The 23,192-nt window shown below is 47.0% G+C and overlaps 1 protein-coding gene across 2 annotated transcripts in view; it reads left to right on the top strand.

Annotated features, from left to right (window-relative positions):
- Positions 1–23,192, top strand: part of TGFA (transforming growth factor alpha) — a 103,843-nt gene that overhangs the window by 70,968 nt on the left and 9,683 nt on the right. Inside the window, exon 3 of one of the 2 annotated variants that reach the window (XM_008514835.2) lies at positions 11,976–12,093. In XM_008514835.2, the coding sequence (XP_008513057.1) occupies positions 11,976–12,093 (118 nt within the window). Of the gene's footprint in view, positions 1–11,972; positions 12,094–23,192 lie in introns of both variants that reach the window. The other variant, XM_008514834.2, reaches the window with a different exon arrangement.

The following is a 23,192-nucleotide window of genomic DNA, read 5'->3' on the forward strand; positions in this document are numbered from 1 at the left end:
GAGCATACCTTAAGCTGTGGAGCAAGGGTTTCAAAGTGGAGGCTTCCAATCAGGGCCAGATCAGCTTCAGATTCTAAGTGTAAGACATGTTGGTGTTTGGGGGAGGTTCCCAGAAGGGACGATGGGAGAATGGGAGAAAAGCAAATTATTTATTATGAGGATTTCTCCCTCATCAGAAGGTCTAATCAACCTCTAAAAGCTGTTCAGACTTCAGGCTTGCATTAGAATAACACTCCTGCTGTAGCAGATAAACCCCAAATGCTATTGATTTCTTGCTCATGTCAAAGTCTGTGCAGGTGATACTGGCCTTGCAGTCTTTTTTCCAAGTGGTTATTCAAGGATCCAGGCTCTTTCCGTCTTGTGGCTCCTCCCTCCTCCATGCCCTTGGAAGAGTTCTCTGCATTTAGCCAGCAGCTAGGGAAAGAAAAAGGGAGATGTCAGTGGGGAGGTTTTTATGGACCAAACCTGGGAGTGGTGCATATCCCTTCTGCTCACATCCATTGGCCATAACCTGGTCACAGGGTCACACTTACCTGCAAGGCAGGCTGGGAAGTGTAGTCTGTATGCCCAGGAGGGAAAGGAACGGGGGTTTAAAGGAACCTTCTTCTCATTCCCTGCCTACTTCGTAGAGTGGTTTCCCTGCTGTCCTCTTTAAATTAAAAAAGAAAATGACATGAGTGTAGTGATTGGAAATGGAGTGGATCACAGAGGCCTGTTCTTTCTGGGTTGTGTTGTTATTTATAGTGGGAGGGAGTGAGGTTTCTGTGCCTAGAGGCTACGCCTGAGGTCAGCTCTACTGAACATCTTCCATCTGAGCATCCCGTCATCTCTAAATATTTGTGTCTCGCTCCTCCTTATCCACTTTTAATGATAAAACACATGATAGTAGCATGATTTTTCTTATGCAGATTCAAATCTAGGTTCCTAAAGGCCAGTCTTCTATAAAACTATAGTTCTATCTGTGAATAAAACAATAAAAAATAAAAGTTGTTTAAACTATACTTATGTTTATAATAGTACTGGGTTTTAATTTTAGATCATGTGTCTTTTTAAACTCTAAAATGTTCATTTGATAAAATTTGGAAAATTATGAAAGAGAAAATGATCACCCATAACCCCACCATTCTCTTAACATCTCAACGTCTTTCCTCAGGAATATAATCTTGATTGAAGGGCTTTCATCTAAGGGCAACCAAAAATCATCAATATAAAACTCAGATGGGAAAAGAAGGGTTACGTTTTTAGGATGGGACAAAGTTCCAGCCGCCAATTCATATCAATGTTTTTAAGACTGTTGGGCTTTGCCTTAAATTTGCCTCTGGATACCTCTTTTTCCTCATTTAAAATGAGGAGTATCCTTCATCCACCCAAAATGCATCCGCAGACTATAAATGAAAAAGTTCTGAGGGTGTAGAATGTTCTAGAAAACAATCGTCCCAGTAGTGCTTACATGTACTGAGTGTGGAGTGTTTGAAGAATTATGGTTCAAAGACTCAACAAGAGGAAGCATTTTTTCCTAAGGGTAAATTGAGGGTTTCCTGCCACCCACTTTACCTAACAATTTTGATATTAATAAAGAGGAGAACAGAGACACATACAGACTGCAAAGCCAGGTAGCCCTGGGCTCCAACGGGGCTGTTCCTCCAACAAAGCCGAAACAGAATTCCCCATCCAGCAGGACTGGGCTCTCATTCCCAGAGCCGTTCCTGTTCTGGCGCAAAGCTGGCTGATGAAAGCCAAACATAGATATCCTTATTTACTTTGTAAATGGAAATTTGAAGTGAAGTATTTTCAAAATGCTGGTTGACACCCAAGAGGATCTAATTAAAATAAGGGGCTTTCTGGTTTAAAGATATGAAAGAAAGAAGTGAGCTGTCTCTTTGAAATCAAATTATTAAATAGTAAAAGAGAGAGGGGAGGTTTGGCTTTCAGTCTTCAAAGCAAAATCATGACCTACAATTTTCTTAATTGGGTTTTTCTTAAAATTACTAAGGCCGAGGTAGGGATAGAAGGATTGACCGGGGGCCTGGAGAAGGGATTTCTGAGAAGGCAGAGGATCTCAGTGGGGAGGGAATGACCTGTTTCTGGTGCGTTTCCTTTCTATTTCCATCTTATTTTAATCTAGAATGGATCTAGAATGCAGTTTGGGGGCTACTTGGGGCTTGTCGCACATGCTTCTCCCTTCCTCATGCCTTTTTGGGGAAGAGGTAGTGCTGCCTGGGAACTGGGTACAGGTAAGAGGCCACAGTGAAATCTGTGTGCGCAGGCTCTGGTTTTAGCCCACATGTCACATGATTTCACTGAGATTTTATTTTAGATCCTAAAGCCTCTTTGCTAATTAAAGCCATTTTGCCTGGGGAGTTTTAGCTTATTTAATTTTAAAATAGCCCTGAGAATTTCATGGTAATTCCTAATTTGTTTACTCTTCAAATGAAAAAGTTGTCTTAGCCGTGGAAAGTGCCCATAAGGATTTCTTAACCCTCAACTCATTCTCTCACACACACCCGCGCTCTCTCTCTCTCCCTCCCTCCGTCCCTCCCTCTGTCTCTGTCTCCCTCTCCCTCTCTTTCTCCCCCCCACACACACACCCTCACCCTCACAAGTAACAATGTGGTATATTAGAAAGAGCGAGAGTTTTAGAGGTAACCAACCATGAGTTCTGGCTTGGGCTCTGCCATTTACTAATTTAGCAACACTGAATAATCTTAACCTCCCTCCGCTTCACTTTCCTCATCTATGAGACTGGGATAGTAGTGGCTGCCTCACAGGATTTTTGTGAGGAGTAAATGGAATTCTCTGTATAAAATGCTGGGCATAGTGCATGCAGTTAGTAGACAATTTATTAATAGTAGGTACTATTAATAACAGCAGTCATCATCATCATCATCATAGACCACCCTCAGGAAATCCACAGTGGGATCAAAAACTCTAAGCCCAGGTGCTTTGGATGGGATATGAACCTAGCAAAGTATTTCTGTGTTCGTGTTAATTGATTCTCTTCTCCCTGCTGGAATAGAAAAGGGTACCAAAAGTGATGCAAATTCTGCCTTTGCCTTCGAAATAAGCACAAGCAGGATGAACCCCATTGGGGTCAAATACCACCAGTGACTTTCTCTTGAATGTGTATCTGTTTTCCTCTCTCTCTCCCTCCCTCCCTCCCTCCCTCCCTCTCTCTCTCTCTCTCTCACACACACACACATCCACACATCCACACCCACATGTGCTGTGTAATTAGTAACCCATATCTTTGTAGAAAAGTGAAAAATACATTGTCTGCTTCTTTAAGTTTTGTTCCATCACATCTGATGCCCCTTGGGTTTTTACCCAAAAAGAGTAATGACCAGAAGGAGTGAAATGAACTGAGATCTTCCCTTAGGTTCCCCCAGCATCTTGTTTAAAGCTTCAAAAGCAATTCGAGAGTCCATTTCAGCCCTGCTCTGAGCCAGAAGTTCCCGGTCTCTCGGATGTGAGCACCCTGTAGCCAGAGGTGGGGCCTCTGGGGGGACGTTCTTTGTGGGGCAGCTCAGTACCATCCTGTGAACCGGCCCCCACCCTACCTCCAGCTCCTCCTCAATTAACCATCGGCCGTGGATGTATAGAAATCTCTTTTGCATCTATTTATACTTTTCAGCCACTGCTCCTTGTGGAAATAATAAGTTCCATATGTATAGTTCCCCATTCCTCCCCCAAATAAAGTAATACTTCCTCTTGTTTTTCCTAAAAGTGCCCCCTTTCTGATACTAGAAACTGCTCAACAAGTGAAGTGTTCCCTTCCTCACTGCCACATGATTGACACATTTTGGTTATGTGCCCTCACAGCATATGCCCTTCTGGACTTGAATAGTGTCCTAATTTTCTACAGCTCTTTATTCTCTTAAAATCAGAGAGAACTGAGATAAAATTCCAATTCTAGTACTTTCTGGCTACATGTCCATTGGCAAGGCTATCGAAGCTTTAGTTTCATTTTCTTATTTGAAAAATAGAGATTAGTAATGCTTACCCCACAGAGTGGTTTGAGGTTTATTAAGATTGTACAGCATCCGTGCCCTTAAGTGGGGATAGGGGATAGGTGGGGTCTAAAGCGAGTTTAAGATCTGGGAAAGGTGGAGGTCGAAAAGGGTCACAATTAGCCCGTGTTGGAAAAGACTGCTGAAGACTTAGTAAATCTGTGTTCAGGGATCGTGTTAAGGAAAAATATGTATCTTTTAAGTATAAGAGTTACTCTTAGGAAATTGAGAATCTTGGGGTGGCGGATGGTGGTGATAAAAATTGCTCTACCCTCCCGCTCACCTCAAGTAGAACGGCAGGAGGAATCAAAGCACCCAAAGCACCGCTTAAACTCACTTTCTTCTTTTATTGCTTAACTAAAATGAACGCCCTCCTCTCTTAAGTGACGGTACTGTGAAGCTAAATTCAGCTTTCAAATTGTTTTATATCTGTTATTTTTTAAGTATTCAGTGTTCTTGGGTTTAATAGTGAATGAGATGCATGATTATACTTACCACACATAACGACCCCAAAACTGCAAAATCAAGTTCCCCTCGTTGGTCAGTAGCCCTTGAGAATAAGATGAATTTCCTACTCCTGATATAAATGTAACTGGGATCACTTTTCTATACTCTACTGACTTCCACTGCTTGTTTGAAAACTTCCCCCTTCCACCCACTCACACAGCCTCAGGAAATGCCCTCGGCGAGTATCTTCCTTGATGGGGCATTCCTCTGTGTGGTAAATGTCAGTAGCATTGCCACACATGATACTGACAATGCTCTTCCTCTCTGGGATCATTTAGAAAACTTCTAGGAACTCTTATTCTCGCTCACCAAATGCCCAGGGGACCAGGGCCCCTGCTCAGCAGTCTCTCTCTGGAGAGGTACCCGTGTACTGTGTTATCATTTTCTCTAAGCCCTGCCTCAGCATTTCCACCTCCCCTGGGTGTGAGCCTCTGGACCAGCCTTTCCTTCACATGCTGGCTAATTTTTCAGATTCATGCATTGCCCCATGTGAGCGTGGAGTTCCATCCCTGTAAAATGGGCCCACTGGTGGCCTGAAGTGAGCCTCGACCATCCCAGAACTGAGCCCAGAAGTGCTGTGACTCTAGCCTGGCCCCACCTGAGAGTGTCAGAGTGCAGACCTCAGATGTATACTCTCCCCTGGCTTCACCGGGGGCTGCTTGCTGACTCCCATCTTCCTTAAATTAATCTCCTGCCTTTTCTCCTAGACATTCCGGAAGCATTAGTTGGCTTTGCCATTGTAGTGTCTGGAGAGAAAATATTTAGTCCCAGGTCAAAAGCTTTGGCTGAAAGTTCCTACTAAAAAGCTAGGCCTCGTTATTAAATGGTCAGAAAGTTAGCCATGGTATTTGTGGAAGTAATGAAATGGCTATAAATGATGTAAGCTTTGCAACAGGCAAACGTGTTTGCAACGTCTGACATCTGGAGAAGAAAGTGAGGAGTCACGGCCTCAGCCAGCTCCCACCGACCAGCCCAGCGGAAAATCCAATTAGGGCTGCTTTTAAAGGCGGGAGTTTGTACTTGGTGGTGTGGACGCCGCTCCCTGGGGAGCAGGGCTGTCGGAAGGAGCTGTCCAGGTGACTGCCTCCCGGGCCCTTCTGAACTGGAGGGACCCCTCCTGTGAATTGAATCTGTGGTTTCCGTGCCCCTTGATTGCTATTCCAGACCCTCTTCCTGTGAGTGGAGCTGGGCTCCAGGCCCTATTAGTGGGTCTGTGGTCTCTGGGCAAAGCTTTCACAGCTTCCCCGGAGAACAGCGGTGTCTGCAAGATGTGCGTTTGGTTAACATGTTGAAGAGGCCTCTCATAAATTTCACAGCAGCGGGAACTGAGCGGCTTTGAAACTCCAGCTGCGCATGGGCTCGAGATGAAGTCTGTTCTGAAAACTGGGACAGTTGATTTTCCAATCAGCCTGGGTGCCTGCAGGAGGAGTGCAGGGTCCACAGCCCTGGGGAGCCAGGCAGCCCTCTCCTCTCCCCCCATGGACCTCCCGAGGGCCTGCTTTGGAGTGTCCTTGTCAGCCTTCACTGTCTTCCTTTTCTAAGTGGGTTTCTTTTTCCATTTTAATTCTCTAGGCCTTTCCTTCCTTCATTTGATAGTTCTTGAGTTTTCAGAAAGAAGAGAAAGAATAAAGAGGGGGAGAAGGAGAGACAGTGGAGAATAGTAGAAAAAGAATAGGGAGAAAGAGAGAGAGAAAAGTGGGGAGGGAAAGAGAGACTGAGATAGAGGCTGGAAAACTCATTCTCTGGGAAGATGCTGGGAATTTGGGGGTTCCTTGTAAAGCTCATTTTTGTAGAATAACTAGAAGCAGTTTTACCCCCCAACGAGAAGCTGGTGCTGTCAGCTACTGGGCAAACCCTCCACCTGTGGCGACCACCTGCCCTGCTGGATTCATGAGATGACGTAAGGATAGCACTTGGCACATGGCATGCACTCCGAAAGGAGTAACCCCTCTTCTCCCCTCCCCAACCTGCCCCAGAGTCTCTTTCCTCTTGACCCTTGGTTAAGCTTCTGGGATCAATAGGAACATGAGTAGGAATGGTCCTGTCTGTCTGGACTGACCATACTGTGGTATTGGGGATTTTCTTTGCTGATTCCAGTGGTTTCTGAGGCAAACACCTTAAGAAACCCCAAAACAAGAACAGTTACTGCCCCTCTCATTGTGGCATGCTTTGGACTTTGCACAGGGCTTTTAGGTGCTTTAGCCCACAAGGCTGCACGGGTCCTCTAGGGGCAAACGACCCAATGCCTCCCTTCATTCTATGCCTGGCTCACCCTGAGGTTGCACAGGCAGAGCAGAGGGCCAGAATGTGCCTCACCCTTGCGACTGTTGTTGGTCCCCTTCTCCCTGTCCATTTCTCAAGTGCAAACCACATTCCCCATCACTTACCTTACACACATTGACCTTCTTAGGGTTAGGGGCCAGGACTGTACCCTGTGCAGAGTCTTGAACTAAATGATGGCTTTTAAGATGGGTTATTATGTCAGGGGGGAAAACACATGAACAGAATAGAAACAATCAGCTTACATAAGCCTGTGTGTGTGATGTGCAGTGTGTAGTTAAGTAGTTCTAAGTGGTGGATTAAAGATGGGTTTTATTCTCTAAGATGTTTTTTTGTACATTGGCATTTTCAAAAGGTTTCTATAGTGCTGTATCATCTTTTGTCATTAGGAAAAAGGTTTTTAAAAATAAACTGTCCTCTGGCGATCATGATCATTGACTCACACTGAGCTCCCTTGGTCCCCTGAGTGCCTTGGGTTGAGTCACACAGGTGGGATTGTGGAGGGCCAGGAGCCCGAGTGCTCAGCGTCAGGCTCCCGGTTCTCACCCTGGTCTCTGACTCTGACTGCAGAGAGCAAAGCCAGCGCTCATTACTGCTGTCATGTGACCATAGCATTGAGTTTCCTCATTGCCTGGGCTCTTTGGTTTTTACTGAGCCATGGGAAGTGAAGGACAGAGACATTTAACATGGGTGGTGCTTCCGCATTGTCTTTGGGAGGTCAGAGGGTGCTGTCCACCATAACACATGAAGTGCCCATCGAAAGCACCGCAGGAGGAGAGAAGTTGCTCCCTGACCACAGACTCGGGCAAAGCTGAACCTGTCCTGCGTGTGCAGAAAGGGTGCGTTTCTATCCAATGAACTGTGTGCATCTTTGCTTGGACAGCTAGGAGGCACAGAGCTAGCTTTGCCACTAAGCTTCACAGGTGCATGTGACTCTGATGCGTGTCTGCCTATGTTAACCGCATACCTGACTTCTTTGCTTCTTTTGACCTCTACCCTTACTTGTCTTTGTCCTTATCTCCTTCCCTTTCTCACTGCCTGTCTCTGTCTCTCTCTTTCTCCCTCTCTCTCCCCTCCTTCCCCTTCTCTGCCTGCCTCTCTCCATCTCTCTATCTCTGTCTCTCCCTCTGTGTGTCTCTCTGTCTCCCTCCCTCCTTCTTTCCCTTCCTGTCTATGTGTGTGTGTCTCCTCTGTCTCCCTCCCCCTTCCTCTCTTTCTCTCTCACACACACACACATGCACCCCTTTCTCATTTGCATCCCCCTTTTATGGTACTTATTTTTATAAAGCCTCCTCACGTCATTTATCAGAAGTGGCAAAATATCCATAAATACAGGTCACATGAGACCATGGCTTCGAGTCTGTGCCTCACCCCTCATTTTGGAGAATAGTGTTCCCAAAAGACAGATCCAGAGTCTTTCTTTGAGTCTTTTTCTATTGACCGGACACTTCGCCTCAGAGAACCTCAGCAGATTTCAGGCCTCGGTGTCACAGGAGCTGGAAGAGCTAGAAGGATCGGCTCCAAAAGGATCCCTTCAGGGCCCCGTCATTCCACGTTTCTGAGAGGCCTTTTGTCTCTCACCTTTGTTTCCTGTCCTCAGACCTCAGTGTGCATCAGAATCACCTGCAGGCAAACGGTGCTGTACGTCAATTCTACCCCACTAAACCTGACTTTTAAAAAATCACCTGGAGAGCTTGTCACACAGATTCCTGGGCCCCACCCCAAAGATCCTAATTCACTGGGTCTGTGGTGGGGCCCATGACCTCGGCTTTCCAGCAAGCTCCCAGGGCTGTGAAGCTGCTGGTCCATAGACCATACTTTGAGGAGCCTGGCTCCGTGCCCTGATGAGGGACTCCCTCCAGCCCCTAGTGGTTGTCTAAATGGCCTTTTGTGGAGCTTATCAAAAGCCTTTTTCAATGTCTAAATCAAATTAGATCCACTAGTCTCCGCCCCTTCATCTCTCCATATTCACTCCTTGACTACTTTAGTGAGCACGGAGAAGCCGGTTATGTGAACCGCGGCAGACCCTTGCAGTCTCAACTTAACTCCCCAGTGTCCACTGTCGGTGAGTGACCAAGCCATTCACCAACCAGTCACGTCTGGGACTCGCAGGTAACTGCAATCAGCCAAGACACTTGGACGCCACGTCCTGGAGGCTGCTGCTGGACAGGGACGTGCTGCAGCCAGGAGCAAGGCTGCCTGGCAGCCCTGAGTCAACATCTGCTGCTGGCTTTGGGTGTCTCTGCTCATCCTCACCTGTGAAAATAACTATAATTAGGGGCTGAAGGGGACACCTGGACTTTCAGTCCACACACTACCCTGAATTTATGGAGGGAAGGGGAGATTATGTACCATAGTGGTGGTATCACATGTGAGGATTTGTTAGCGTCTTGGGATGGTCAGGGATGGTGATAGAAGAGCTAACAGCTGAGCGGTTTGTTCCAGACAATTTGTTGAGTACAGTACTTAACAAGCTTTGCCTCAGAGCCAGCCGTGGAGCAAGTGGACTCGCCATCTTATGCAGAAGGAGGAAGGCTAGGACATCTCAAGGCTTCATCCAGGTGGCAGAGGCAGGATTCAAACCCGAGTCTCTGCATCCAGAGCCTGTGCTCGTAACCATCAACCGCTCTCTCGCCTTCCACAGCAAGGATTCTGTTGTATTTTTAGCCTCTGCTTTTTCCACTGGAATTATGAGATTTCCAAAATTAGGATACTTTTAGAAGCAATTCATGAATAGAGAGCAGGCAGGGTGAGTTTAATATTTAGTGGTGGTCTAAAACTCCATAATATGAAATAGTCTGCCTTTTCTCAAAGAGCAAGAGCTCCAAGAACATATTTTTTCCCAAAAAAATAAGTGGGAAAAACCCACTCCCCAAACACCCAAAACACAACATAAGAGGACCTTTTGAAAGCAGCGATGGAAACTGTATACATCATGCCATCTTGGGAAAGGCTCAAGTGTCATTTGGACGAAACAACATGATTGGAATCTAATAAAATAAATCCAGCTGGTGCCTTTTGTGCTGGTCAGGTGGTGTGTTCCTCCTGCAGTGCTCCTGCCTGCCTATTTTTATTCCTGTGTGAGAGCCAAGGAAGGAAAACCCTGAGGTGCTTGGTGACACCTGAGCTCTTGAGAGTTAGAGTGTGAGGAGGACGCATCCCTGCCCCGGACTCTGCTGCCTTCCCCTCCCTGTCATGGCTTTCCCAGTATGGCCTGTGCTGCTCCCAGATGGACTTCTGTGCCCTAAGTCATCTTCCTGGCATGATCACGCCTCAGCCCACCACCCCAGAGAAACCCTGCTACCATTTTCATGTATATCCTTCCCAGACTTCTTCACTTCTACATTTCTGTTTAAGCAATACAGGAGAGGAAAAAAATTCCTCTACCCTCTAGGCCCTTCTGGCTGGGGTATGAATTAAATTGACATAAGACAGAATAACAGGAGAAAATCAAACAAAGCTTTATGACATGATTACACGGGAGAAACCCAGGAAAACTGGGCAACTAACTCTCTAAAATGGCTGAGGTCACCTTAAATATCATCTTCAGTGAAAGACAAAGGAGGATGTTGGGGTGGGGGGAGTCAGTTACGGTAGATTACTGAAAAAGCACAGTAAACCAGGTAAGGTTATTGTGCAGATTTAAGTCCTTGCCTTCTGCATTGATAAGAGTTTCTAGAGATAAGGTCATCCCCCTCTTCCTGGTACAGAGAGGGAGATATCTTTACAAATGGAGATTTCCCTTACAAATGTAAATGCCTCTTACAAAGGGTAACTTCTACTTGATTTTCAGAGCTTCTTCCATGTCTGCAGTTCTTTAAAAGTAACCAGCCTAAAATAATCCTCGTGCCAAAAAGACACATTTTGAGGTGGCCAATTCTGATCCCCCACAGTAGAATCGTGCTTTACAGACCATATTGGAAACGCACCTGTTTCACTTACAGCAATAACATGGCATTGAACATCTTCTTGCAGCATTAGCTGTCCTTCCTCAGCATCAGTTTAATGGTTATACACTCATGTGTCACTTAATGACGGGGATACATTCTGACAAACATGTCATTAGGCGATTTTGTCACTGTGTGAACATCACAGAGTATATTGAAGGGGAACAAAATTTGCCACCCAAAAATCTCTCTTTAACATGAGGATTATTTTAGACTGATTATTTTTAAGAAGCAAAAGACTCAGAAAGCTTTCCCTGTTACCTCCCCCTTAACCGCCTAAAATAATTCAGATAGAAAAACCTGTCAGAGGAAGCGAGCTTTCACCTTAGCGTAACACAAAGTAGGTAGTAGACAGGGAGGAACTTAGAAAAGCCTGTTTGTTGAGCTCCCCTCTGTGTTCTTCTGTTTCTGTGTGGCCAAACACTTATTTTCCAACCATTTTCTCCTTTTCACCTACCTGTGAATTGCCTTCTTCCCTTCGAAGTCCCTGACTCTCCCTACCCCTAACATCTTCTTTCGTCTTTAGCTGAGGATGGTATTGAAGGTGAGGGCTTCAGCCGTTTTGGCAAGTTATTCAGTTTTCTGGACTTCTCCCATGTATACACGTTATTAAACTTTTGTTTGTTTTTCTCCTGTTAATCTGTCTCGGGTCAATTTGTTTCTTAGACCAGCCAAAAGAACCTGGGAAATGGAGGAAAATTCACAAACCCAGATGGTATATAGTCTACTACACACCTAGGCTATGTGGTACTAATCTTATGGGATCACTATCATATATGCAGTCTGCTCTTGCCTGAAATGTTACGTGGCACATGCCTGTATAGTACTCTTTTGTACCTTTCTTCTGGCTTCTTATCTTTAAAACAGATTTTTATGAAGGCTGTCTTAAAAATGCAATCACTGTCACTTTGCAAAAGTAAAATTAGGTCACTCGGGTAATAGGCTTTAAATAGTAAAACTGCTCTGGTATCTCTGAATTACAGTGAATCTTTTGGAGAGGTTGTTTTGTTTCCTACAAAGGTAAGAAAAGAAATAAAGCCCTGTTGGGAACCACACAATGCAGGAGTCTCTGGTTCTGGATTTAGAAAGCGAGTGAAAGCTGAGGAGGGGATGCCGGTGGGAAATCCCAGCCATCAGGGCTCAAACCTCCTTGACTGGTGGGGTAGGGGCCAGGGAGCATGTCGCGTGATTCCAAATTTGGATCTGAGCCAAATGTCTTTTCTCTCCCAAGCAGACCCACCTGTGGCCGCAGCTGTGGTGTCCCATTTTAATGACTGCCCGGATTCCCACAGTCAGTTCTGCTTCCATGGAACCTGCAGGTTTTTGGTGCAGGAGGACAAGCCAGCATGTGTGTAAGTGTCCCCTGGTGTCCCGGAATTCTGGGGCTGGGGGGTGGCCTAGCAACCAATTAAAAGAACATTTATCTCCACAAGGCGAGCCAGAGGCCCCTGAGACCCCACCCCTGGAGCTAGACTTGTTGGAGGATCAGAACAGCAGGCTGAGGAACACCTCCAAACCCAGCTGGTTAAAAATCCAAGCTCCTGAGCCCCATCCCAGAGCCGAGAAGGCAGAACCCCTGGGGATTGGAGCCTGGGGATCTGCATTTTTAACAAGTACCTCATGTGACTCCTGGGTTCAGCAAAGTCTGAAAATTTCTGGATTCAAGTTTAATTTATTACTTAGAATTTCTGGAGGGCAAGGAACTGGGTTGGATCCCTTTGAGTATGAGGTCTCTGCCCTCCAGCATCTTGACAGTACAGTTAATAAAATAAGTGGGAAGTGCACGCAAAGGGTTAGTGTGCATAAGTGGTAACAGAATAAAGAGCAACTTGGAAATGAAGATGCATGCTGGGACATGGTGGTTTCCACACCAGGCTGAGCATGAGCCCCTGGGGCTGCTTCTTAAAGTATAGCTGAGCCCCAACCCACCCCACTGAATCAGCATCTCCAGGAATGGGACACGGGAGTCACATTAGTTAACAGCCACCGGTGGTTGCCATGGTCAGCCAGACAGGGAAGAAAGGTACTGGAGGAAAGCTTCCTGGAGCAGGTGTTAGGGTTTAGTGGGGAGAGCAGAATGGTTACTCCAGGCCTGGGGTGTCAGGGGACCTGCTGTCACAAGTCAGTATGGCTACAGCAGGAAGGAGACAAGAATGGAGACAAATTGGAGACGAGAGCCTGTGGGAAGTGAGCCTTTATTCTCCAGGCAGTAGGAGCCATGTCAGTTTTGGAAAGGGATGTTTTAAGAAAATTAATCTGTCCCTAGTAGAATACTATTAGGTGGCTCTCTATATACAACCTTGGCACTATTGACGTGGAGGGCTGGATAATCCTTTGTTGTGGGGCCGTCCTGTGCATTGAAGGATGTTAGCAGCATCCTTGGCCTCTACCTACTAGGTGCCAGTCGTACCACCACCCCAAAGAGTTGTGACAATGAAAAATGTCTCTAGACATTGCCAAGTGTCCCCCGTGGGGGGGGCAAAATCACCCTCTGCCCCCATTAAGAACCGTGCATCTATATGAAGTTGCCATTTTTATAGTTCAAAAATGGTTGAAAGCAATTTCATATGGTCCAACCTAATAGCACCAGTCAATAATACTAAATGTTCATAAAGGCTAGCATTTTTTGAGCTTTTGTTTCATGCCAGGCACTGTTCCAAGCACGCCCCATGTGACTCATGTCACCCTCATAATGACCCTGTGAGATAGGTATGGAGAGGCTGTGCCCAGGTCACGTGGCAGAGCTTACATTCAAACCCAGGTGTCTGGCTCCTGAAGCTGAGTTCTTAACCATGATGCTTAAGGGTGTCATATGCATCAGCCCGAGAGAGATCGGGGACCAGGAGAGCCTGTCACAGTAAGCAGTGCTGGGTGGGGCTTTCTTCTTCATGAGGTGCAGCTGCGTGAGACTGGGCAGGGCCCTCAGGGTGCCCTGAGCCTCACCTGGAGAGGCACACACATCTGCAGAGCGAACAGCCCTCCCCATCCCTAAATACGAAGCACAGTGATGATGATAGTCACAGTCATTATTCATGATTATCATTCTTACTAAAACACACCAAGGGCTCCCCGGGGGGCTGATGGGCTTGTTTCTGTTAGTAACCAGGTCATTGCGGAAAAACACCAGCCCTGAAGGAAGTGCTGCCTCTCCCTTCCTGGTATCTGGACACTCCCAGGGCAGCAGGCAGAAGGCATTCTCCCCTCCAGCAGTGCCCAGTGCTGGGGCCTCAGGTGGCGCCCCCTGTGCGCGTTGGGAGATCTCTTTGGAGAGAGAGGGCAAGTCTTTGCCGAGTTCTGATCAAAAGTGTGTCAGAAGCTCAGTTTTTCCTCCTCAGGTGCCTTCCCCACCAGATCGGGTGCTGGTGTAAACTTTGTGAGAGCTGGCAGCCTCGAGCCTGGGTCAGCAGATGACCCAAAGCAATCACCTTATCTGTGGCCGGACCCCCGTCAGCTGGGGGAAGCCTTCTGAAGGTGAGGGGTGGGCGGCTGCTCGCCTGTTCTCCCCAGTGTGGGTCCCAAGCCCTGCTCCTGGCTCAGGGAGATAATTATCCATCACATTTACACACCATTTTGTTTTGGTAATCAGGATGACTGGCTGTCTCATCCCCTATTTACATAAATATTACTATTAATAATAACAGTAAGCTCTCTATAAAAGTTGTGGCTATGTGCCAGGCACAGCTCCCAGCGCTCCACATACAGCGGCCCATGGAGTCCTCACAGCTCCCCTCTTGCTCTTATTGTATAAATGAGGAAACTGAGGCTCAGAGAAGTTAAGCAACTTGCCCAGAGTCCCAGAGCTAGTAAATGCAGAGCTGGGCTTCAATCCAATCAATTCCAACCCCAAAACCCATGCTCTCAGCTACTGCCCCGGAGGGCACTCCGCCTCAGCCTGGAAAAGCTCACTTCAAATCACTACGCTCTTTTGTTTCCAGGAAAAGTGTTGGCATCTTCTCCCTGCAGGTAAATCTTCCTCCAGAGAAAGGTCAGGGTCGTTCCCAAGCTCAGTGCCCTGACCACAGACTCTGAAACACTTCTTCCTGTGAGCTGAGTACAGGGCCTGCAGAAACAGCCAAGACACCCTGACAGTTTGGAAATCTGACCATCTGTGGGGATGCAAGGCCCTGCAGGAAATTACCACCTCTTTACCTCAGTTTCCCCACTGGATCTTAGCAGCCCAGGGGCAGTTTTCAGCCCACAGAAGTGTTTTATTTCATGGTAGATGATGATCCACGTTGTTCTTTGGTGGTTTTAACTATCTGTCAGCATTTTGGAAGTCCGGTTTCTCATCTCTAGGCAGACGCCCAACTACTCTTGAACAGGGCTTGCCCCCCGCAGTTCTCCGGTTTCCACCTATCCCCACTGCTCCCGAACACTGAAGCGAATGCTGGTCCCCATCATCCTGCTGCCTCCTTGGTTCTGCACACACTTGCCCACTTTGCTCACGTCTGCCACTGCATGAGCCTTTAAGCTTAGTGAGGACAGGGCTATGCCTTATACCTTTTGTATTTACAGCACCTAGAAGAATGTCTTGATTAATTCCCTCTACACCAGAAACTATGAGTCCCTGCAGAGAAAGCAGAACATTCTGTCCCCATTCTTAAGAACCGCCCAGCTTTGGGGAGCTGACACACACATTCTGGCCAATAAAACTGTCACACCTTAAAGTAAGACCATGTCTGTCATGGCCTTGTAAAGAAAACCCACAGTGACCCGAGATTACAGTCTCAAAAGGGGGAGCTATTTCTAAAGTACTATCATTCTTATGGTTTGCTTTCCATAAGAAGAATAGTCTAGGTTTCCAGAGAACATAAAATGACATCTCACTAAAATATGAAGTCAAGAAAAAAGTTAAATAACTAGTCAGAGATAGCCAAAGATAGCAGAAACTATCCTTAAACGTGTGCCTCAGATGAACCCTAGATTGATTTTTTTTTAAAGATTTATTTTTCCTTTTTCTCTCCAAAGCCCCCCGGTACATAGTTGTGTATTTTTAGTTGTGGGTCCTTCTAGTTGTGGCATGTGGGATGCCGCCTCAGCATGGCTTGATAGGTGCCATGTCCGCACCCGGAATCCGAACCAGCGAAACCCTGGGCCGCCAAAGCAGAGCGCACGAACTTAACCACTCAGCCATGGGGCCGGCCCCCTAGATTGATTTTTATGTCTCCCTTAAATAAATCCCCGGTACCCAACTGCATCAGAAAACAAATGGGAAAAGAATTTCCCGACAGTAAAACATAGAAATGCAAGGTTAGGACTCACGCCATTTTTGCCCTGAGGCAGATTCCACAAACTGTTGGTCTGCTGCCTGCAGAAGCCTTCAAACAAAGGAAAACAGTTGAAGAAAGCCACCCAGGTGACAAGTTTTAAAGGCTCCAGTGCTGGCAGCCATTGGCAACTGGTTTGAAGTTTCTCACCTGTGCAAAATGCTCCTTCGTGACTGAACTCTCTGACTTCACTTTCCCACAGCAAAGTGTGAAAATAAATGGCTGTCAGCCAAGGAACACATGCCACATGGCCCTGGCCACAGTGCACTCCAGTGAGATCTGAGCAGAGTCAAACACCCAGGAAGATGTGACCACCGTTAGTGCATGAGCAGGCTGCCCATGTAACCAAGAGCACACCTCCCAAGAGATCAGGGTTGGGAGTGGTTTTCTTATTGGTGCTGGAGCCACTTTATGTAGATCTTCTATCATCGCAACAGCCAGAAGGTGGCGGGGTGCAGGGCTTAAGAAGTCATGACGTCACTCCATCCACATGTCCAGAGGATGTGCATGTCCTCATTCTCTACCCCCACCAGAAGCTGATACTGAGGGTCACACACCAGCAGGATAACGCAGAGTCAAAGGCGTGGATTTGGAGGTCAGACCTGAGTCGCTCATACAAGTAGCTTAGCCCCATTGAGCCTCATTTTGTGCATACAACGGAGATATCAGTACTTCATAGGATTGTAACGAGAATCTAGTGACCGTAATGTAGGTAGAGCTGTTGCTGTTCAAGATGAGAGTCCTAGACACGCAGGGCTGTTTAAATGAATTCATTTAATTAATTACAATTTAGTTTCTAGTCACACTAGCCATATTTCAATACCTCTACGAAGCTAGTGGTTACTGTATTAGTTAGCACAGACATAGGCTATTTCCATCATCACAGAGAGTTCTGTTAGACAGCACTAGAGAACATTCGAGCCCAGTTCCCGTAAGAGCATCTGCCATCAGCACAATCACCATGGTGATCAGCCCATCGTTATCACCACCCACCGTAGCTGAAGGATATAGTGAGGTCCTGCTGAAAGGAGCAGATGACGGTCTGGTGGGCCACAGACCCTGGGGCTGTCCCATGAGGCCCTTGGGTCAGGGCTGCAAAGGAAGCCCTTAATCCTCCCAGCCCACCCCTCCCCAGCCCCTGGAGCAGAGAAGTTATAGGACGTGGGAAATCCACTTCTTAAGAGGCCAACAATGGGGAAACCCAGTACAAGTATCCTTGGGCTCAGAGTCCCCACCCCCACCCCAACCCTGGGACATTTCTCCATGTTAAAGGCAAGTTAGTGTCAACGTAATTCTAAAACCATGGTCCTTGGCCCTTGGTCAACTTGGTCCTTGGCCCCCATATTAAAGACTTAGGATCTATGCCAAAAGACTTGGCTAAAAATCAGAGCACTAGCCTCCTGCCAGAGAGTACATCATTGTTTATGAAGACATCTCTCAAGAGCCTCAATAATGCTCACTTCCTTTTATTTACCTTTTTTAGCACTTATACAGCCCTTCCCTTTGTGTCAGCCACTGTTTATTGCACTTCACAGGATGTTAACTCATTTAGCGCTCTTCAGGACTCTGAGGTCAGTTTTATTACCATCACATTTTAAAGATGCAGAATCGATGGCACAGAGAGGTTAAGTAACTTGCACAGGCAGTAAGTGGGGAATGAGAGTTGAACCCATGACACTTTGGCTCCAAGTCTGTGCCACGTTATGCCCACTTTTGGGACTCTGTCCTGAGGAAGTAACCTCAAATGCAAACAAAGATGTGTACGCAAAGAGAATCACCTGGCATTATTCATGATGTCAAAAAGTGGATACATCCTAAATGGGAAAGGGTTTGGTGAAGGAAACTGCGTACATAATTTACTGTACAACCATTTTAAATGATTTTTGCACAGTTCTAATGACAGTAAAATAGTGAAGAGATGTTAAATAAGAAATCGATACAAAATTGTAAAAAATATCTCTGAACTATGTAAAAAACTACATAGAAATAGTGCGGAAGGAAACGTCAGTTGGACTGCTGTGGGGGGTGGGGTGAGGGGCGTGCAATGATGTGAGCTTTCTTTTCTTTTTCTTTCTGCTTTATTCTAACTTATGTACTTTCCAATTTGCTTAGAAACATTCCTTTTTCAGTTGGGGAAAACTTTCCTTCCAAAAAAGAATTTTAAGGGCCGGCCCAGTGGCACAGAGGTTAAGTTGACACATTCTGCTTCGACGGCCCGGGGTTCCCTCGTTCAGATCCCAGGTGCGGACCTATGTACCGCTTGTCAAGCCATGCTGGGGCAGGCGTCCCACATAAAATAGAGGAAGATGGGCACAGATGTTAGCTCAGGGCCAGTCTTCCTCAGCAAGAAAGAGGAGGATTGGCAGCAGACTTTAGCTCAGGCCTAATCTTCCTCAAAAAAAAAAAATTTTAAGAGCCGGCTCTACATGCATTCTCGTATTCCTTTAAAACTTTGAAAAGGGCACTGTGAGCCAGGAGCAGGAAGAATTTGGGGGAAAACTGAAGATCTTGAAGCCCTGGGCAGAGGAGAAAGTAAGGCACACACAGATCATTTAATTCTCCTTAAAATGGAGAGGCCTACAACCACAAAGTTTGCTCCTAAGAAATGCGCGAAAGTGACCTGCAGACTTACTCGGTAACAAAAATGAAGGCCTCGGGGACCCCTGGCTGGAGCATGGGCCTGTCTCCAGCCACAGTGGCTCCTTTTGCAGCTCAGGCAGCCTCCTTAACTCTCCTGTGCACTTTCTCTCTTGTGCACTTCTTTCTTTTTTGGGGGAAGCAACCTGAATGTGCTTCCAGAATCTCATTTTCAGCATTCTGAAGACAAAACAGCATTCCAGAACCTTGTGTTTGGCACATGGCAGTCAGCGTGTCACAAAACCCACTCAAGGCAGATGAAATTGAATGGTAAAATGATACAAGAAATGTTCGGTCTTACACACTTCCCATTCCCCTTTGTGATAAAAGAATGCCAATTTTGTTCACATTCCTTTCTTAAATAGGGGTGCAAGGTCTTTCATTTCTCCTGCACCTGATATGGGGGGAAGTGCATTTTACAGCCACCACACTGGGGAGATGCACAGAGAGAGAGAGGGGGAGAGGGGGAGAGCGGGGGAGGGGGAGGGAGGGAGAGGGAGGGAAAGAGAGAGGAAAAGGGGAAGTGGAGGTGGCGCTTGGTTCTGTGGACTTAAATGCTAGCTCTGCCTCAGTGCTTCTCAGGCCTGGCTGCACATTAGAATCACCTGGGTGCCCAGACCAATTGGACGAGCATTTCCACAAGGGGGGTGACCTTGGCTCTGGCATTTTCCAAAGCTTCCCAGATGCCTCTAATGTGCAGCCAGGTGGGACACAGTGCCTACCTGAGGCAAAGGAGAGGACAGCCGCTGAGTCAAGCTGCGACCAGATGAGGTGACTCTTGCCCTCCTTGTGTGACTTGTACCTAAAATAATCAGCATAATTAAGTCTAATATTAGTAGAAGATTGGGAAGTTAAAAAAAAAAAAGTATGTTACTAAATCTTTTCTTCGCGCCCCCCCTCCCTCCCGGCTCAGAAAAAGCAAGTAGAAAGCATCCCCATTATTACAAACGATTGGGGAGGAGAAAGGACCTTCCTCCACCTCAAAGCCAGAAAGTCTAAATTGTGGTTCCCAATTTTGGCTGCCCAGTGGAATCAGCTGGGAGCTTTAAAAATACTAATGCCCAGGCCTTACCCCCAGAGATCCTGATTTAGTTGGTCCAGGGTGTGGCCTGGACATCAGGATCTTTTCAAGCTCCCCAGGCAATTCCAATGGGCAGCCAGAGTCCTCTCACTAGTAAAACCTTCCTGGTGGCTCTTTGCTCTGGCTTCATCAGGATTGCCTTTGGCCTTTTCTTTAAAACACCCAGACCCTATTTTCAGAGTGATTTTGATCTGGGAGCTCCTGGGGGAAAATCAAGCATCTGGACCACAGGCTCTTTGGCCTCCCAGCTGCAGCTGGCTGCCTGGGGCTAAGATTCACTATCCTTGAGCTCACCTGGGCCATGACCTAGAGTCTCATGCATTAGGCAGCAATCCAGGTGCCGCCTCTGCCTCAGTGGGGAAGTCTTCATTCAGAAACACATTTGGCTCCCTAACTCAATGAGACCGAGATTTGAGTATCTGCAGCTGTGACACTAAGGTGACAGAGACATTCTAGATGGCATGAAGACCTTCCTAGTGGGCTAGGACCTCTGCCAGGGGTGGTTTTGAGGCAGGGCTGGTTGTGAAGGGCCCAGCACAAATAAATGAGGAATGTTCCTCTGGTAGGAAGAACATGGAAAGTCAGTAAAATGTGACCCAGCCCAGGGGGTTATCTTTCTTAGTTAAGGGGGCACTGTTTGGGGGCATCTTTGCAACTTGCCACACCCACAGCAAGGAGACCTCTTTATGGGGCAGTCAGCAGCCCATCTTTCTCTTTGCTATGAGGTTTGCGCATTTGTCAATAAATCGCTATCCCAGAGTCTCTTTCCAACCAATTTGCATCCCCCTAGAGAGGTAGTCTTCATGGTTGGGATGCTGGTTCTAAGCTCCAGAAGCGCCTGTTTCCTCATCCATAAAACTAGGTAAATAGCAGCCCTGACCTCACATGGAGTTGTGATTGTTGGGATTAAAGAGATTAACTCATGTCGTAATTAGCACCGGGCCGGCCACTCTCTTATTTCAGTGGGATTTCTTGGAGGCCTCCGGATTGACTTGTTAATTCTTAAGGTTTGAAGGACCAAGTGGTTGTCGAGGTATTAGAATCCTTCTCTCCCAGGGCCTGCAGGTTAGAGTAGGAACATGTTAAGCTGTGTGAAATTGCCTCGTGGGGTGCTCACCCTCTGTAGCCTGGACCTTTCACAAGTGGCTGTGCAGATCCTCGTCGCACTACCCTTCCTAGGAGGAGGCGGCACTAACTCCTGACTACAGAGAAGTCCCATTGGCTTAGCTACAACTCCTGGTTAGAAAAATACAATCCACCCCAAGGCCCGGGCTCCCCAGCTCCCCTCTGTTCAGTGGTTCACCAGAGTTCTTGTAGAGCTAGGTCTTGCCCACGGGAGCCTGGAGGCTGGCCGAAAGTGAGGCTGGCAGAAAGGCAGTCAGAGAGGCGGGCATGCTCCTAAGGGCTTCCAGAGGAGAAGGAGAGGCTAGATCCATGGGAAGAGCTATGGAAAATGGATGGATGGGCGACTGGGCGAATGAAGAAGTCTGTAAATCATGTCTTTTTGAGAATGTGCTCTTCGAGATAGAGTCTGAGGAGGAGAGTCAGGAATAATATTCCAGGCAGAGAAGGTAGCAAGAGTTGAGGTGGGTAAGTGGCAGGTAGTCACTCATTCATTAGGCAGGTGTGTCCTGAGTGCCAGGCACTAGTTTATTTGACACCCAGCTATGGCAGGGCGGGGTAGGGGAAGAGGGCACAGCTTGGGTTGGCTGGAACCTAGGCAACGGGAGATCAAGTGGAGGGGGTAGATTAGGGCCCTACAAAGAGGGGGGTGTCAGATACCAAATAGAGGAAGCTCACAACCCAGGTGGGAGCCATCTGGGTACAGAGTGAATAGTCCAGGATGGGCTGGACAAGGGACCCTTTGCAGGGTTTTCTTTAGACACTGACAGCTTAGATTTATGCATCACCTAAGCCTGCTGCTTATTACCTCTCAGCCTCTAGTCCTGCCCACAGTCAGCCTGCCCCAGTGGGAAGGGGCCAGGGCCTTTGTTTTATGCACAACCTACAGAGTGAGCTGTTTCTTGACTTTTACCTTCACATAATTTTGTTTGAACATGACCAAACCAAAACTAAAAACAAAACCTGCCCCCATCCCTAGCCCCTGTCTTCTCCCTCCCAGCCTAAGTCTGTGAGAGTCAGTGTTATTCAGAGTTCTGTGATGCAGATCTTTTTTTCAAGAACAGTCTTCTTGCCAGAAAGTCCCCATCTTTCGCTTTGTTCCTCCCCCATCCAGGGCCTGCCCTCTTCTCCTTGGGTCTGTAGAGAACCTATTGGGCATTTCCCATCCTAGTTGGCCCTCCTTGTTGACCCTCCAGCCTTGTTGAACCTAAATCCTCAAATCTTTTACCCTTTCAAAATTGGAGGCTAAACCAAAGCCAGATTTAATCAAGAGCTTAATCTGTGACATTCTTACCCCAATCCCTGTTCCGTATGCAGGAGAAGCAGCCCTGGTGAATGAGGGAGAACCCAGCCTCTGAGGCAGCAGGCCTGGGTACGAATTTCTCTCTCTTCCCTGGCAGGGTCGGCACAGGCAAATGGCTTGACTTTCTGTGCAAGGATTAAGTGAGAAAAAATATGTCAAATGTAAAAGAACCCTTAACAGAAAAGTAAGTGCCTGAATTCAAACTAAAACATACCTTTAAATAAGGTACATAACAACGGGGCTTTGGGTAAAGAGCACCAGTGAAAGCCTTTTCCAGTAAGCCGTGTTAAAGACAGAAGCTTGTGAGCTGTGGTCTCCCAGGCCGTGGCTTTAAGCAGCAATTTTTGCAGCACCTCCTATTTGCCGTAAATCTTAAACCTGTACAGTACCTGTTCTTTTAACATTAAAATGATTCGATTTTTGTTAACATTAAGCATACCCGATGCTTCAGGAAAATTTACTGTGTTTATCGTCTGGCTCCAAGTACGGTCCCAGCATCTGGGGTCTGGCAGCCTAGGAGCAAAGGTTTAGGGGAATCACAAATGTAATGCCCCTGAGACTGGCCCTGGCACAGTAGCAGGCACACCAGGACCCCTAATCTCCTTTCAATTTTAGGCCTTTTAATCTAAAAGTGAAGGTGACAACTGGCTACTGCATCAAAAGGTAGACTCTTTAAAAAACAAACAACTTTATCATCGTCATGTCTGGGAGGAAAAACAAAACAGAATCTTTCAATCCAGTGTGAGAGGTTTGGTGCAAGGCTGCTCCTTAGGGAAGTGCCCCGTGGGAAGGAAGCTTCCCCACGTGAGGGCAGTGGTGGTCAAACATTTTCATTACAATAAGAAAGTCACCCCAGATGAAGGGACCTGTGTGTAAGCTAAGTGGCTTCTGTTGAGAAGAATCATATGCTTGGAGGGAAAAAACACACCTGCATCAGAAAGTGACCATCACTTCCTTGTGGCTGGTACATGTCCTAAGGAATCATCACGGGAGAGCCACTTGTACCCCCTACACAATCCAGGTGGGGGGAATTTGGCATAG

This window comes from Equus przewalskii, chromosome 14 (genome assembly GCF_037783145.1).
Source record: "Equus przewalskii isolate Varuska chromosome 14, EquPr2, whole genome shotgun sequence".
Classification (NCBI taxonomy): Eukaryota; Metazoa; Chordata; class Mammalia; order Perissodactyla; family Equidae; genus Equus; species Equus przewalskii.